Genomic DNA, 15985 nt, shown 5'->3' with positions numbered 1-15985 from the left:
TTTTTTTGGAGGGGGGGTTGAGAGGCCCGAGGGATTTCGGATGCCTGTAACGGCGCTACAAACGTGGTCGATTTTACCTTGTCTTCAATGGTTCTTCAATTAGTTCAGTGCAAGCATAGAAAGCAGTGAAAAATCAAAGCGAAATAGCGCCGCCTGTTGCCTCTCGGAGGAGGTTTGTCTTCGGTTTTTTTCACCGGTAAAACTGTTCGCCCAGCTCTGATTGTCTATCCAAATAGGCCCGCAATTTTGGGCTTTTTGTGAAAGAAATAACCCTAACTGGAAACTACCAGTCCCAAATTCGGGATTTACAGAAATGTTTCTGTGATCCCTCCAGGTTATGGCATGGTTTATTGTAAAAAAAATCCCGTGGGAACACAAAAAAAATAAGCAGCTCGCACGCAGAAATACAACTCTTGAAACCTGAAAAGTATCACGTAGGCCATTTTTTTCCAGGGGTGGGAGTGAATCTGGAACACCAACAGTTCTGCTAAATAGGAATAGCATGTTATGTTGTGTGGTGGATCTGATGCGTGGTTTACTAGTAGTTCTCCAGATACCTTGCCCTGTCAAGCGAGCCTCTTTACAGCAACTTCGTTGCGTGCTTGAAAAGTGAGAACTGTTCCTGTCATTTCTTTAACATATTTTTAATATGATGACTTGAGTTGTCATATTTTCAGTTGTGTCAAACGTTAATGTGGATATATAGCCCAAACTACCCCTTCCTCTAACCCAATTACCAACACTCACACTATTTTACCCCTAACGCCAAGAATACCCCTAACCCTACTGTCCCTAACCCTAACAACAAAGGTATATATCCCTAACCCTAACCCTAACCCTTGACCTATCCCTACCCCTACCCCTAACCCTATCTGTAACCCTATCCCTAATGACATCCCTAACCCTAACCCTAACCCTGCCCTTAATCCTATCTGTAACCCTACCCCTAACCCGATTTGTAACCCTGACCCTATCCCTAACCCTACCCCTAACCCATCTGTTATCCTATCCCTAATCCCATCCCTAACCCTTACCTTAACCCTAACCCTACCCCTAACCTTATCTATAACCCTAACCCTGCCCCTAACCCTATCTGTAACCCTAACCCTACCCCTAACCCAATCTGTAACGCTTACCCTATCCCTAACCCTACCCCCAAACCTATCTGTAACCCTAACACTACCCCTAACCCTATTTGCAACCCTAACCCTATCCCTAACCCTACCCCTATCTGTAACCCTAACCTTACCCCTAACCCTATCTGTAACCTTAACCCTAATCCCATTCCTAACCCTAACCCTATCCTACCCCTCACCCTATCTGTAACCCTACCCCTAACCCGATCTGTAACCCTTACCCTATCCTCACCCTACCCCTAACCCTATCTGTAACCCTAACCCTAATCCCATCAAACCCTAACCACAACCCCATCCCTAACACTTACCCCATCCCTAACCTTAACCCTATCCTTAACCCTAACCAAATCTGTAGCCCTAATCCCATCCCTTACCCTATCCCTTACCCTACCCCTATCTGTAACCCTAACCCTATCTGTGGCCCTTACGCTATCCCTATCCTACACCTAACCCTATCTGTAACCCTAACCCTAATCCCATCCCTAACCACAACCCCATCCCTTACCCTATCCCTAACCCTATCCGTAACCCTATCCCTAATCCCATCCCTTACCCTAACCCTACCCTTAACCCATCTGTAACCCTTACCCTATCCCTAACCCTACCCCTAACCCTATCTGTAACCCTAAGCCTTTCCTTAACCCTAAGCCTATTAACTCTAACACCAACCCTATTATCCTAACCCTAGCCCCAACCCTAATTGGGAAAGCATAGCTGCTGTCCTTGTATAAGGGAAGGCTCGTTACCGTCAAAAAAAAAGCAGGCATTAAATAGAGCATCCTTTGAAAATAGTAAAAAAAAGTTGAAAGTGAGGTTAATTGAAACAGAATGGTGCATTATGAGGGTTAACGTGAAAACAATTTAATTGTAGCTGTCATTGATATAAAATGTTGGAAATTTAGATTGTCAAAATCTAATATGTTCTTTGACAACCCGTCATGCATCTTTATCCAAGTGACATTTTATTTATAAATTACAAGATCACGTCATCATTTATGCCATTTCACATAAGTTAGTCAGTGTACAAGCCAGCGTTAAGTAAAGCTTTTGATTCTCAAGGCCGGCGGTTGAATAAAAAGGTACATTTTAGACAAATTGTACACGAGTTAACGAAAAAGGAAGATATACGCCAACTTTATGCTGTGTGTGTGCAATCACAACTGTTTTGCAGGAGTTCATCGTAACTCCAAAGACGGGGTTTCGTCATACCGTTTTCCTGCACAGCACCTAGGCAAACACGGAATGGTCAATATTTGTATCTGATTTTTGTTAACTTTTGAGAAATGGCAGGTAAATTTTGGTGGTATTCTATCTGAGTTGGAAAAGAGACATATTTTTGAGCAACTAACTTGGGTGACTTTTTCCCGTGTCCGTTTTTGTAACTCGAATACTGAAATGAAATTTAGGGCCAGTGAGGCACTAGATATAAATGACAACATCAAGTTTCGGCCGGGCCAAAATTAAATGTAACGTGGGTTAAATAGCGGTAAAAACATAACTGAATGGAGTGCGCCGTGATAGTACAGAGTCTGTATACAGCTTTTGCTGCGCGATTAGGGTCAAACCGAAATCTCTACTGATTCGACATCCAGTGGATTCTCTGTAATTTTCTGTTGTTGAAAATCAAACAACTACAGGGGTTGTTTGTTTGTTTGTTTTGCTTTTGTTTGATCAGTTTTGCGCTTGTATTGCGGGGGGCAGATCTGCCTAGCGTGATCTGTTATAGTGACGCAAGAAGTTTAATCAAATACAAGCGGGACAAGCATGTCTTTTGAGGATATCAAGTGATTCTGCAGTTGAAAGCAAGCAACATTGTACTAAATGTTTTTCCATGAACGAAATAAGGAGGCGAGTGTTGCCAGACTGTGTCGCCCCTTGATCCATTTCTCTTACACCGTCAATAACAAACATTCACTATACAGATACTCCGCTGGTTTTTTTTTTTCATTGAGATCACTAGGCAGAAATGGACCCGAACACAGTTGAAATCGGTTTTATTGTCGAACATTTAAGAAATTAAGATTATAAATAAAAAATATCCATGTATTCAATCCAGAAATTGCCCTGGGAGTTTTGCGCTCACGAAATAAAAAAAAAATAGGTGAGGGAAAAATCTAAAAGTTGTGGTGTTGACCAAGCATTCAGGCGCACGGACTCCTGAAATTCGCTAGGAATCGCAGTTACCGGCTTCCATATAGGACTCTTCTGGGATCTCGGGGTTCCCGGCCCACCACACTTCCTCCCTGCCCATCCATTTAACCCCCCAAAAGGGTTCGAGCGACCATGCAAGGGAGGAAACGAGACAAGCCCCTAAGCCCTGGCCGCCGAGTCGGCCATACGTCACGAGCCTGTGCTAAAGCACTCACCTGGACTTCGCGGACAGTCCCAGCAGAAGAGCTTACCCGGTTGGCTAAGGCACTGTTGGTATTTGGCGGAGGGAATTAGAGTCTCTTATAGCTACTGACTGACAGCAAGCTTTGGGAAAATAGAAGTCATCAGTGGGATTCGAACCCACCGTCTGATGGTCTGATGAGCAGTAGCTTAAATAGCAGTCGATCATTTAGGGGGGGCTAGAGCCTTCGCATGTAACGTCACGTTTTAACTTTAACCACTGCTGTTTCATTTTTTTCACTGTGGTGGTGGGGGGCTCAGCCCCCATTCGAACCACGTCGATCTGTAGTCAATGTTGAGACCCGCTACTTCTTCAACATCGTCTCATATCTCGGCAAGGGAGAAACGGGTCCGGCAATCAACCTAGAAGCAAAAGTTTAAAAAAATGGCAATCCTGCTCAGTAGCCTACAAGAGGAACCGCAGATTCCGACCCCGGTTCACTCGCTCGGTGGAGGGGCCGGTTGTGTGACGTTACCATCTGAAAGATTACGGCTAAATGCCTCCAAGTCTGAATCTCTACCGGTGTCCTGCGTCAGCACCCAACACCCACCTGCATTCACGAGTCTCGAGCTGGCGAGGTACTTACCCGGGAATATGAAATCCAATCGGCGGGGAGTACAGAAATCTGACCCAATATTAACGTCAAGATCAGAGAAGAGAAATCATCAGTACATGTATTCCTCTTCAGTGGGGATGTTACTATTATTTGTTTGTTTGTTGAGTTGTTGGAGTGTTTTGTTTCTTTGTTGTTTGTTTTGCTTGTTTGTTTTTTCATTCCTAAGCCGAAAAGGAGCGTCATTTTGCTTCTGCGACAACGTCACGACAGGGCCTTCGACCCAACAACCAAGAAGCCAGAAATCATCAATTATTTTTTTCTACAAGCAACAAAATCTGTCGACCTGATACGTCTTGTATGGCATGTACGCACAACAAAACGGGTGCCTGTCACTGTGTCCTACAACATGCTAAACCTGGCAGCACTTAATACATACGTCTCTTTTGCTACATCAACCCTAGTTGGAAGGAGAGACACTCCCGCATCTTCTGAACTGTGGCTTTTGCATTTACTTGTTTTACGTTTGAATATTTTTACAACCGGATTTTGCACTTAGCCTAAGCCACATTCACTTTAAACGTTCATATAGTTTGGATTTGTGGATTTTGGCTTTCCTCATTTTGTTTTCCACTTTTGCAGCGTTTTGAAATTTAGATTTTACCCTTACAAAATGTCTTTTCACTTTAGCATGTCTTTGAATTTGGAGGCTTTTGGGGTTTTACTTGTCATTTTTATCTCTCTTGAAATATGGTTTCCACGGCACTTGTGTTTTTTATTCGATGATTATTGTTTGTTTTCTTTTCTGAGAATACAAATGATGCACTCAGAAACAGTTTCTACCTGTGTATTTATTGTGCATGCCACAAAGCTCTCCCAATAGAGTGATATCTCTATGGCTCTCCCCTAGTTTCAAGAACATGTTCTGCAACCCTCTCCCTTTTTACATCCTCTGTTGAGGTGCAAATTGACTAGGCCAAATCGACATTTACAGATAAATTACTAATATTCTTTGATTACATTGAAACTGATGATATAGGTACCTGTCTTCTTGTGCAAAACTGTCACATGCTCCCCCCCCCCACACACACATACAGAGGTCGATGTCCCAACCCCCACCCTACCCCACAGTTTTGCAATTCAATAGGCTGCTTATGTTTAGACTGAATATATACCGGTTTACATCAAATTCAATGCCTTTTTAACAATTAGAAAATGCCATTTTGAGCGGCAAGTCGCTGCGTGCGAATGAAGTTGGGGGAAGGGGTCCTCTTCTGAGGGTTAAAATGTGTACTTTGTTGGTTTGTTCGGCAACTGTTATTTGAAGGGGTATCTGTCGCGAAACGTTCACAGTCCCACCCCCACAGAATTTGTATCACCTCGCCTTGAAAATGTTGCTCATAAAGTTTGATTATTTTCTGTTGTATGCTAATGATCTGGCCAAGACGTTTTGGATGTCATTACCTCAGATTACCTCCAGTCTGCGATTGGAGCGTGTGACTCCCTGTTATTAAAATTTAGTTATGGGTAAGTGGGACAAGGAGCGCATCTTAGGATACCGTTTTGAGATCAATGGTTTGTTTCATGAACGACAATGTTTGTTCTGATTGTTCATATTCTCATATTATATGCTGATCATACTTGGGTCATTAATTTAGTTTATTGGATGTGAAAAAATATGATGACCTAAATAATATTTATGTCCAATTTGTCTGAATGCATGGGGTAACTGGGACAGCAAAATGGTGTAAGTGGGACACAGACAAAATGATGTAATTAAAACAAACAATTCAATGTACATGTATTTCCATTATGAACATGTACATCTCGCAGAAGAGGCCTCAGTAGGCCTACAAGCTGCATAGTCCACATTCCTTGCACACACAGTCCCTTTGTTCAGTTGTACGACCAAGAATAGTACGGTGCAGGAGTCAACTTGAGAAACCCGGTGAAAATATCAAAGAAAAGTCAGGGGCGAAGAATGAAATTCTCGTACCGTCATTCGTATACATATGCAGCAAGTATGAGACGGAGAGAACCCCCCCCCCTGCTTTGTGTTGGTCATTGTCTCGCAGGAATCTGGGGAATTCCTTTCAGACATCTTGGGGGGGGATGTGTCAAGTAACAATAGTCTGGAATGTGTATAGGGATTGGACATGTTAGGGGGGTACCCCTCGGTCTCATTTCTTGCTGGGTATAGTCATTGGGCCTGCAACATGTAATAACAGCGCCCTCATCGGCAATGCCCAGTCACCTACAACACCACCTAGCCTGCCAGGTCGTTTGGAGACGGAGGGCACACAAGATCGTAATCACGGATGACTCGTAGGCGCTAAAAACGACAAAAAATGGCCCTCGGCCATCCCGAAAAGCAAGGACAATTAATATTAAAGGCGGGAGCACTTTTCATCACACAAACCTCCAAAGGGATGTCAAACGTTTCCCATACAGAGGGGAGGATGTTATACTTGTGCAACAAACGTGCATACAAATAGTCTATCTGTAGGACCTTGCAATATTAATCGCGTTATACAACCGTCCATCTCCAACAGCAAATCTATATTCTCATTTCTCCTGAATTTTCACAACCTTTTAGTGTTTTCAGATTCAATCGTCGTACATATTCTGGAAAAATCTCCACTGCTTGTGTAATCCGAATAATTATTCCTGAATCTTTTCCTTGTGTGGTAAGTAATTGAAAAATCTTGAACTTGGCAGATTGATGCGACTTCTCCAAGAACTTCAATGAATCAGAAACCCAAGAAACGAGCAACCTATACAGCAAAGAAAGATGCCAAGTATATTACTAACATACGACAAAAACACGTCGACTGACAAAGTGAGTGAGAAAGATGTGTTGATTCACTTTTCTCGCAATTTAATCAAAACGCAGAAACAAAAAATTACGAAACATGTGGAAAATAATCTGTCAAAGCTTATTCACTAAAAGCAGTCTTCCACGTTTTATTTCATTTCTACACGACGCTTAACTGATGTTGACATTACAAAACAAAAGGGAAATTAGGTGTATAATTACATGTATGCAAGAAGTCAGTATAAAACTTAATAAAACCCCATTGAAACAAGCCACGTTATGCAGGTTGTAATTTGGGGGAGCTTGAGGGTTAAGTTTTTTCTTTTTTTAGACTTTTTGGACATGTAAATGAAGTATATGAACATTTTTCCAAAAATGTAAATCTTCCAGGCTCATTCGTTTAATGCTATGAAACTATGTACAGTTCAAAGTTGGTGCTTTCATTTACACACTTAATATTTTTTACAGATCATGCTGCGCCTCGCAGCCTTCACATATTTAAAGTACATCGGAAAACGAAGTCACGGCAGCAGATGAGTCAAGTCCAGCGGTGACCTCATGGATCGATGTCATCGGCAAAGAGGCAGACGGAGGCAGGGTGTAGTCGAAGTAGAAAGGTCTGGCCGCGGGATAGATGTACCCATAAGGGTAACTGGATGGTGCTGCCTGGAAGGCACTCAACGCTGTCCACGGGTAGTAGCCACGGGAAGCCCCGTTGAGGTATTGGGCACCAGACTGGATGAGATGTCCGCCGGAGTGAGTCGAGGGAACGTAGCAAGACTGAGCGCAGGCACCTAGGTACCGAGATGGCGACACGTGCGAGGAGTTACCCACAGCCTTGGAAGTGGCTGGCGGGGACACCGAGCCGGAGGAGCTCTGAACACTCGAAGAGGTTGACGGCCTGCTGCTAGAATTCTTGGCGGTTTTGACTGGTCTGATCGGGGTGACGGAGGCTTTCGTTGAGGCCGATTCCGGGGACGAAGCACTGCCTTGGGAATCGCGTTCTTTTCGGCGAAGTCTAGCTCTTCGGTTCTGAAACCAAACCTGATAAAGACAAAATAGGATTATGAATAACATGTACCAACCAACAAAGAAAAGAAAACAAAAAATTTTGGAAGTTGACTTTTTATAGGCGAAAGCTTGGCAGCATTCATCTTCTCTTTCTAACAACGCTTTTTTTAAACAGCAAACTGCATTTCTTAGCGTTTGACATAAATAATTGCCACTTCTCTTTTAAGTCATACCTTCACAATCAAACAAGGGCTTGTCAAAAAATGAAGTGACTGAGCTTGCAAAACAGGCACAGAAGTAAGAATTTGAAAGTCATGTGAAAATACCATAAACGTCCCTTGTTGTGGAATATTTTTCCTTGTAATTCTAATCACGAAACTTACTTGAACCCGCGCCTCAGAGAGATCCACAGAATCAGCAAGTCTCTCCCTCTCATCGATGCCCGGGTACTGTGTCTCTTCGAAGAGCGCTTCAAGTCCACTAAGCTGCTCCGGAGTGTAATTGGTGCGGGCGCGGCGGCGACCACTGCCAGCGGGCCGCTTAGCCGAGCGAGTTGCAGACTGAGAATGGACGGTTGCAGCCTCTGCCGTGACTCGGTGAACCTGGTTGGTGATGGTAGTTGGGGTGATCGAAGGTGCACGAGCTAGAGTGGAGGGAACAAACATTTCAAATAGTTTTTGGATGATAATGATTAAATGTTGGAGTAAAAAGTAGTTGAAAACAATTCCATGGCAAAATACTATTCATCATCATTTCTAGCATGTGTCCGTATGTTTACCAGCTATAGCAATTAAGTGTTTAGAAAAGTTTTTGCTTTGCAGTTATATGGAAAGGCAAGCATGGAAAAACGTAAATCAAAATGGTAGTTTAAGCATACAGACACTTTTGTGTTCGTTTGTAGGTTTTCATGCATATTCTTCTACGCCCTGTACCGGTACTTTCTGTCATTCTGCAGTTAAGTTCTTATTTAACGGTGTTATTTGTCGAAAAGAAATAACATAGATCACTGTGCTCAGTCCACAGTGTAGAAATCGTTGTGTCTATAAATGTTTGCAAAAGATAAGTTGCTTAATCCAAATAAAATATGCCATGTTTTTGGACACTTTAAGATAATGCCAAATAAACATCCAAACAGCAAGATGTTTGAGACAATTCATTAATGACAATGTCTGTTATAACCTTCTCTTCCTACCTCCATGATTTGACCTAGCAATAGGAACAGGATTAAATCGCCCGAGCAATAAAGGCACGATAATTTCTGTCAAGTTGGTTGCACACTTCAAAAAGAAGTATTTTCGTGACTACCTTAACCTTTATAGCGCGAGAAGTTGTAAGGACTGTTCGATAATAAAACTGATTCTGCTTACTTGATTTGTCAAGGCCGAAAACTCTCTCGCTGGAATGGATTAGAGGAGCTATGGGCTCGCCGGTCGTCTCTCCATGATGCTGCTGGGCTTTACTAACAACGTCTGGGCGGCCAGCCCCCTCAAGAAACACAGCGGAAGACATGGCTCACGGGCAAGCGAAGAAGAGGTGACTGGGACAAGACGAATTCTGGCTCTGAAGATGTTCTGCGAAAGTATCACTCACTCTGACGTAGTAGGAGAATCGAATGAAGCAAGATCCAGCATGCCCGCTCGGTCTTATATACGTGCGGCTATTATGGCCGGCAGGCTTTGACACAGGTTGCAGCCCGCGGATATTGAACCTGCCGCGCTGCGGCCAGAGTGGTTGGACGATTGAATCGGTGTCGGCAAGATGAAGCGGGTGTCCAAGTGACGCACCGCCAATCGCCTGCCTGATTGGTCAGGTTAAAGACACTTCGGACATGTCAAAGGAATCAAAAGTGCCGCGGGTTGGCCCACAACAGGCTATTGGGACTTTGTGTCTATAGGCAGATGGCAGGGGGTGTGGGGGTATATACCTTCCCACGCAATTAAGAAGTTTGGTCCGGTGAAGTAGGGAATGTAAAACTGCACGGTAGTCTGACACACTAAAAAAAGTGTTTAGCAACTGAACCCAATCTTGCTAACACTTTGTAAACATGCTTAGAAGCTCTTCCAAGTCCTAAACGTTCAATGGCAAACCACTATTCATCATTACTCTAAACCTGTGAAGCGAATCATTATGTTTCCGAACTAGCAATTAACTGTTTAGAAAAGTGCTTATTCTTTGAACACAGTTTTTGCTTTGCAGTATACGGAAACGCAAGAAGAGAAAAATGTGAAGCAAACGATTAGATAACGCTTAGAAATCACTCTTGTGTTAATCGCAGTTCTTCCATGTCTTTTACATTCTGTTAACCTGCAATTTACTTCTTATATCATGTAGTTATTGAACTTCTTTTTGGAAATTTGAAGACTTAATTTTGATTTGTTGAAATTCTGTTCGTGTTGTTATCGTTTTGTTGAAATTCTCGTTGGTGTAACCCTCCCTGGCAATAACAGTGGCACTACAGGACCTGAACGGTTATTAAGCGTTTGTTTCAGAATCCCGTAATTGGGACAAGGAACAAAAGTTCGATAAAATCTTGATAAAAAAGATACATAAAATCTCTTCTCTCACTTGTCTCTATCTCTAATGTCTGTCCAGCATGCGTCCAGGCGTGCTTTCTGGGGCCAATCCAGGGCAGTGGTGACGCTAGGATTTTGCTAGGGGGAGGGGGGGGTTACAAAGGGGGCACCAGCATCTTATGGGGGGACCAGCTTTCAGTGGTGTGGTTTTGGGGGGCAAGTTTTTTGTTAGCCATGTTTAATATCCACTCATCCGTGTTTTTTTTTTGGGGGGGGAACCCCAAATTTGTGGGGGGGGGGCACGTGCCCCCAGGCCCCCCCGTGGTTACGCCACTGATACGGGCGGGGGCATGGGGGTATGCCCCCCCCCGTTTTTACCAAAAATAAATCTAAATAAAAAGAAAGGAAAAAGAGGGAGGGAGAAGGTGTCACTCTACCTGACATTGTACCACAGAAGTGCCTAGAATCCAAAATGGCTCTGGACACCACGCCGTACAGGCATTTCACCATTACTGCTTTTGTTCACGCCCCTTACCTTTTGGAAAATGTGGAATCACGCCCCACCCTTTTTGAAAATCTTTGATCTGCCCCTGGCCTTATCTGTCGTGTCTGGCTGTCTCTGTCGAATTTGATATTGTATGAGTCATGATAAGCGCAAACAGCCTTAGTGCCATAAATAATTGTAGAGTGTAGGGTACTCATCTCCATTGTAACCTCCTAACCCAACATGACAGGAATCACATGGGTCAGTAATACTACCATACCGCCCTGCGTGTTTTCAAATAGCTTCCGTAAAAGTTTAGGACTTGCCTTTTTTATTTACTCTGTTCAGCTATACAGAACAGCCTATGGCATCAGTGCAAATGCTATCTTATTGAGATTTGTGGCGCTTGAAACAGCACTTTGCTATGAGATTTTAGCATCAATTATAGGCAAACAGTAAAATTTGAGATCGCTAAGTTTCATGTTGAATGTGACTAACACAAGATCTAGTGGCAATGTCGGTTTTCCCCAGGGGGCTACTCTCTATTGCTTTCTTTTTTTGTCGATTCATTTTGTTTTATTATCAGGTTTAATAGTTAGTTGGAGATATTCAGGGGAGATGGAAATGCCTTCAAAAGTTGAACGTGACTCATCATTTTTGATTTTCGAGGGGGTCCAAACATTTGGGGTGGGATATCATGATTGTAAGGGATGCAGGTGTTGAGTACATTGGAACAAGGGAGGGTTTGGTTTGGAAACGACTGTTCAGTTGTTTCATATATAACGATATGCACTTCTCTTCTAAAGAAGATTGGGGTGGGGCATGGGCCTTGACAGGAGGTGGATAGACAGTTAACCATGGAACTTCCGGGTCAAATTCTAAGGTATTTTCAAGCGAGGGGGGTGATTCGTACCCTTTCCTTTTTTTCATTTCTTTAAAAAAAAAATTCTTTTTATCTTTCCCTTTTTCGGGGAAAAGTGCCCACTTGTCCCGTTTCGACGCCAGTACGAAGAGGGACAATGCCCCCTCCCCCGCCTCCTTTGCCAGATACCCAACTTCGCATTGCCCTGTCGCCTGCCGATGGCATTGCTTGGAAATATTATCCGTATAATTTGTATCCGTATAATTGCCTTGTTCAATACGGCTAGTCACTACGACATGAGGCTACTCTATCGTCACTTTTTAACCTTTGAAATACTACATCAAGAAAAGAAAAATGGAAGTTGCTAAAAGAGGGTTTGTTCAAAACAGACATATTTGTCCTTTAATTTATGCAACCCTGAAAATGTTTTAGGTTTTCAACAGGAAATATTCCAAAAATAGCAATGTTTGCTCTGGAAAGTGCATCTTCACCCTTAAACAGTGTCGATACAAGGCCCTTAAAACCGGTGATAACTTTTCTTGTTCCCGTTTTAAAAGAACTCACCATTTTGCCGCTAGACCCCAGACCAACACGTGCCACCGTAATGATCGTTCACACCTTGAAACCACTAAGCCGACTTTCTCTGTGGACACGGCATCTACGAAAAAGGATTTAAAACTCTTCTCGGAGGATAAACTTTCTGGATGAGGTGTGAACAGTTATCACTTCTTCTGAAATATCGAGACTTGAGTTTAGAAAGGAGTGCGGGTAGGGGATGATGATATCTTGGACGCGAGTGCAACTGTCATAGATAATATTTCCACAAACCCGAAGACTGTGGAAATTATGAAACGTGGGGAGGGGTATCCGAGAACTTAGGCTCCCCTGTAACGCCCTTGCACATGCGTGGTCACTAATGTGGAAGCCATGACCACTCCGACTTTACTCGTTTCATTTTATCATCACTTGAGATCACCATGATTTGACTAACTACGAACCGGCATGTGTGAAAGTTATGAACTCTGCCATTACTGGATAAATTTCGTCTTCTCCCTGCAGCTATATTTGTGGAAGGCCCTTTAATTGGAAATCGTTGGCGAAGGTCATGCGATGTACAATGTTGCTGTCCTTAACTTTGTCATGAAAAAAAAAACCAGCACAGTCGCATTGAAACCGAAAGTGTTGTCAAATTCAAACACGATGAGAGTTATCTTGAGAGGTTTTGCTTGCCTTTTCTTTATGCGGGACCATGCTACTGGATCAACTAGGGGCAATACTCCGATTCAGAGAAAGTAACACCTTACCACCTGTGAGGACAACATACAGTAAATCGTCAAGAAGTTTTACACTTGATATAAGTATATAGCGTATGAACGGGGATATGGTTTTTGAGCGCTGTGAGGCTTGCCACAGTTTTAGAGTAAGCCTCGCTCAGAAACTGAAGAGGAGAAAGAAGTCGAAAAAATGTTTTTCAGAAAAGAGGGTCCTTGGCTGAATGTGCCTAAGTTACTTTTATACAGTTAAATTTCCCATTCACTTAGTTTTCTGCCCGTTTAAGCACAGTTTTGGCATTTTCTACTCAAGCTGTCAAAATATATAGGGTTACACTGGAACAAGAATCCTAGTGCAAAACCACGTATACTTTCCATCCGATAACGAGCACCGTGTTATGGGACAATTGCTTAATTTCTGAACAAGTCGGCACCATGACTTCGAAGTTTTGTAATAGAAAAACACACCTCTTGCAATTACTTCTGTCACCAATTCGTCAGAAACAAACAGCTGGGTATTAATGTTGAAATGTCTGAAAGTCCCCCAAGAGCATGACATACCCGCATTGTTACAAAGGCCATAACGAACATCCCATTTTAAAACCATTCCCGGCTAACAGGAATGAAGTTTCACTTCACCAATTTGTCTGAGGTTTATAGCATAATAAAAGTTTATAAGAAATCTCAAAGAGTAAGGATAAGGGAGCAACATGCGATATTTTTTGGCAATGTGACTAAGTTCGTTGACTCTTACGTCCGTCCAATTTTACTGATGCTGGGAACAGCATCGTTTTTGCCATACAAACGGTACAAAAGAAACGAAAGCACCGAAACCGGGTGTAACAAATAAAAGGATACTCAGGGTGGCGGGTAAGCAATAGATCACCTTTCGGGGGGGTGCCACTTAGAACTTTCTAAGTCCCGCCATTAAAGTGAATATCAATTGACAGACGCCTCCGTCTTCGCTGAAGGCAGGCACGCGCACGCTCATTGTCCAGCCAGCTCATCAACAGCCATACTCTGATGCAGCTACTATAGTATTATTCTGGCTACAAAGTTTATCTGGCCGTGATCCGGCCAAATCCTTTGAAGTTTTACCGAAGGCGGGGTGGAAGTGACTTGATATTGCCGTATTTGCCGCACATAGTCCAGTCTGGAAAACTGTAAACATGTATGTGAATTAGGGTAGGGCTACTTCGATGACCTGCAATGATATAGGCCCATAGCTTGTTTACGTGTTCTGTTTGTGATGTTATTATTAATTGTTTGGGATCGAAAGAAAGCAATTAACATTTCAATTTGGACTGCACAGTAGACGTTGTATTATGGAAACTGTCTCGCCTTATAACTGCAGTATACTAGAAATGAATGAGTTGTTTCTACAGCGACATGGACAGAGATTACTTCTTGTACTGAACTTGAAAAGTTTGTATAGTTACATGAATGAAGTTGCGACATGAGAACCTTCTTCAGGGCAAGCAGATTAAGTTCTGCAGGGCAAGCAGTTTCTAAACTGAATCTGCTTGCCCCGAAGAAGGTACTCGGTTACCGAAAGCTCGGCAATTACATGTTTCAGAGCACTGATTTTATTTTATAATATATTCTTGCCAATATTCTGATCACGATGCTACGCAGTCCTTCCATGTTTCTATGAAGTTGCGGCAGTTGTTAACTTGAAAACAAACTCTTTACGAGCTCCTCTCCGGCAATATTTCTAAAAACTGTCTGCTCATACAGTTGGAGAAAATGGGCTTCGACTGGATTTAAAGAAATGTGTAACTTTCTGCAGTTTAATTCACTGACCAGTCCAATAGTCAGGTGTGTTTTGTAATTTCGTTTAACGTTTTGGGGGATTGATTTGAACATAATTTTTTGAGTATAGGTATGGTACATGAATTAAAATAAAAATGTTTCCATATGCCCTCGAAGTATGTGTGGCAGCAACTTTGGATAAAATGGTCATCAAAACAATTTTTCCCCTATATTTTTTGACCTCTCAACAACATAGGATCTCGATTTCAGTGACTACACTTTGTCAGTTCATGGTCATTGCCAACTTGGATCTATACGTTAGCGATAGTAACATGGAGGCCGTGGGTTTTTCTTAACATTGTGGCTTCTAAAATGACCCAGAAAGTTGATTTCAGTGGCTCAACCTATATTTCCAGTGGCAAAGTATTAAATGAGACATTCTTATTTTAAATATATACCCGTCGACATGCGGACGTCTTTGTTTATAGCGGCCATCCTGGAAATTTCCACAGTACAAAGGCCGTCACCACATAGAAAGGGTTCCCTATTGTCCGTGGCTTCCAGATGACCCACCTATTACGTCCGACCCTAAGATTGCCTCCAGAAATTTACCTTACATTATCACCTTATAATTCTTGCACCTATTAGTTTGAACAATGCAAGCGTGCATCATGCCAGTGTCTCCTGCGAAGAGCTGCTTTTATTCTAGATAGTGTCCACGAAGATACATTCTCTGCAAGTTCCTTACTTGCAACATAAACCAAAGACCGTTTGTTACATTGGGCACCCCTGCTCCGATCCACCATATAACGTAACCTGTTATTTAGCAGAACTATCGAGGTCCTGATTCAACCTTCGGCTGTCCTTTTGTGCAACTAAAGACAACGACAGAAAACGCCCTTTCACCCCCCCCCCCCGGAGAAAAAATGGTGTGTCATTAACATGATTTTATGAAAGAGTTCATGCGTGTATAGATGGGTGTCCAGACGTGGTCCGGGAACTTGCCCATATTAATGCGTGCATTAAAAAATACTGTAAGGAGAGGCTGTTAGTCTAGGTGAGCGACGTATGGCCGACTCGGCGGCCGGGGCTTTTAGGGGCTTGTCTCGTTTCCTCCCTTGCGTCCTTTCTCATGCACGTGTAATGTTTTTAATGACGAATCTTTTATTTTATTCTAAAAATTATAATTATAGATG

The 15985-nt window shown here is 42.8% G+C and overlaps 1 protein-coding gene across 1 annotated transcript; it reads right to left on the bottom strand.

Annotated features, from left to right (window-relative positions):
• Positions 1-6936: 6936 nt before the first annotated feature.
• Positions 6937-9536, bottom strand: LOC147797461 (uncharacterized). Its single transcript, XM_087143438.1, has 3 exons — positions 9275-9536; positions 8291-8550; positions 6937-7940 (listed from the first exon to the last, which is right to left on the bottom strand). Exons 1-3 carry the CDS (start codon positions 9414-9416, stop codon positions 7395-7397), a joined length of 948 nt encoding a protein of 315 aa, XP_086999564.1. The 5' UTR covers positions 9417-9536; the 3' UTR covers positions 6937-7394.
• Positions 9537-15985: the final 6449 nt, after the last annotated feature.

This window comes from Acanthaster planci, linkage group LG11 (genome assembly GCF_054643075.1).
Source record: "Acanthaster planci isolate LZ-2023a linkage group LG11, COTS_SCS, whole genome shotgun sequence".
NCBI classification, from domain to species: domain Eukaryota; kingdom Metazoa; phylum Echinodermata; class Asteroidea; order Valvatida; family Acanthasteridae; genus Acanthaster; species Acanthaster planci.
The sequence above is the reverse complement of the archived record's forward strand: the minus strand, read 5'-3'. Positions and strand labels throughout refer to the sequence as shown.

What these genes read in the sequence shown, in the direction of transcription:
- LOC147797461 (XM_087143438.1), bottom strand. Translation starts at nt 9,416, where the DNA reads ATGTCTTCCGCTGTGTTTCTTGAGGGGGCTGGCCGCCCAGACGTTGTT. An exon ending in TTTCGGCCTTGACAAATCAA is followed by an intron (nt 8,551 to 9,274) that starts GTAAGCAGAATC and finishes CCTCCACTCTAG; the next exon opens with CTCGTGCACCTTCGATCACC. An exon ending in TCTCTGAGGCGCGGGTTCAA is followed by an intron (nt 7,941 to 8,290) that starts GTAAGTTTCGTG and finishes TGTCTTTATCAG; the next exon opens with GTTTGGTTTCAGAACCGAAG.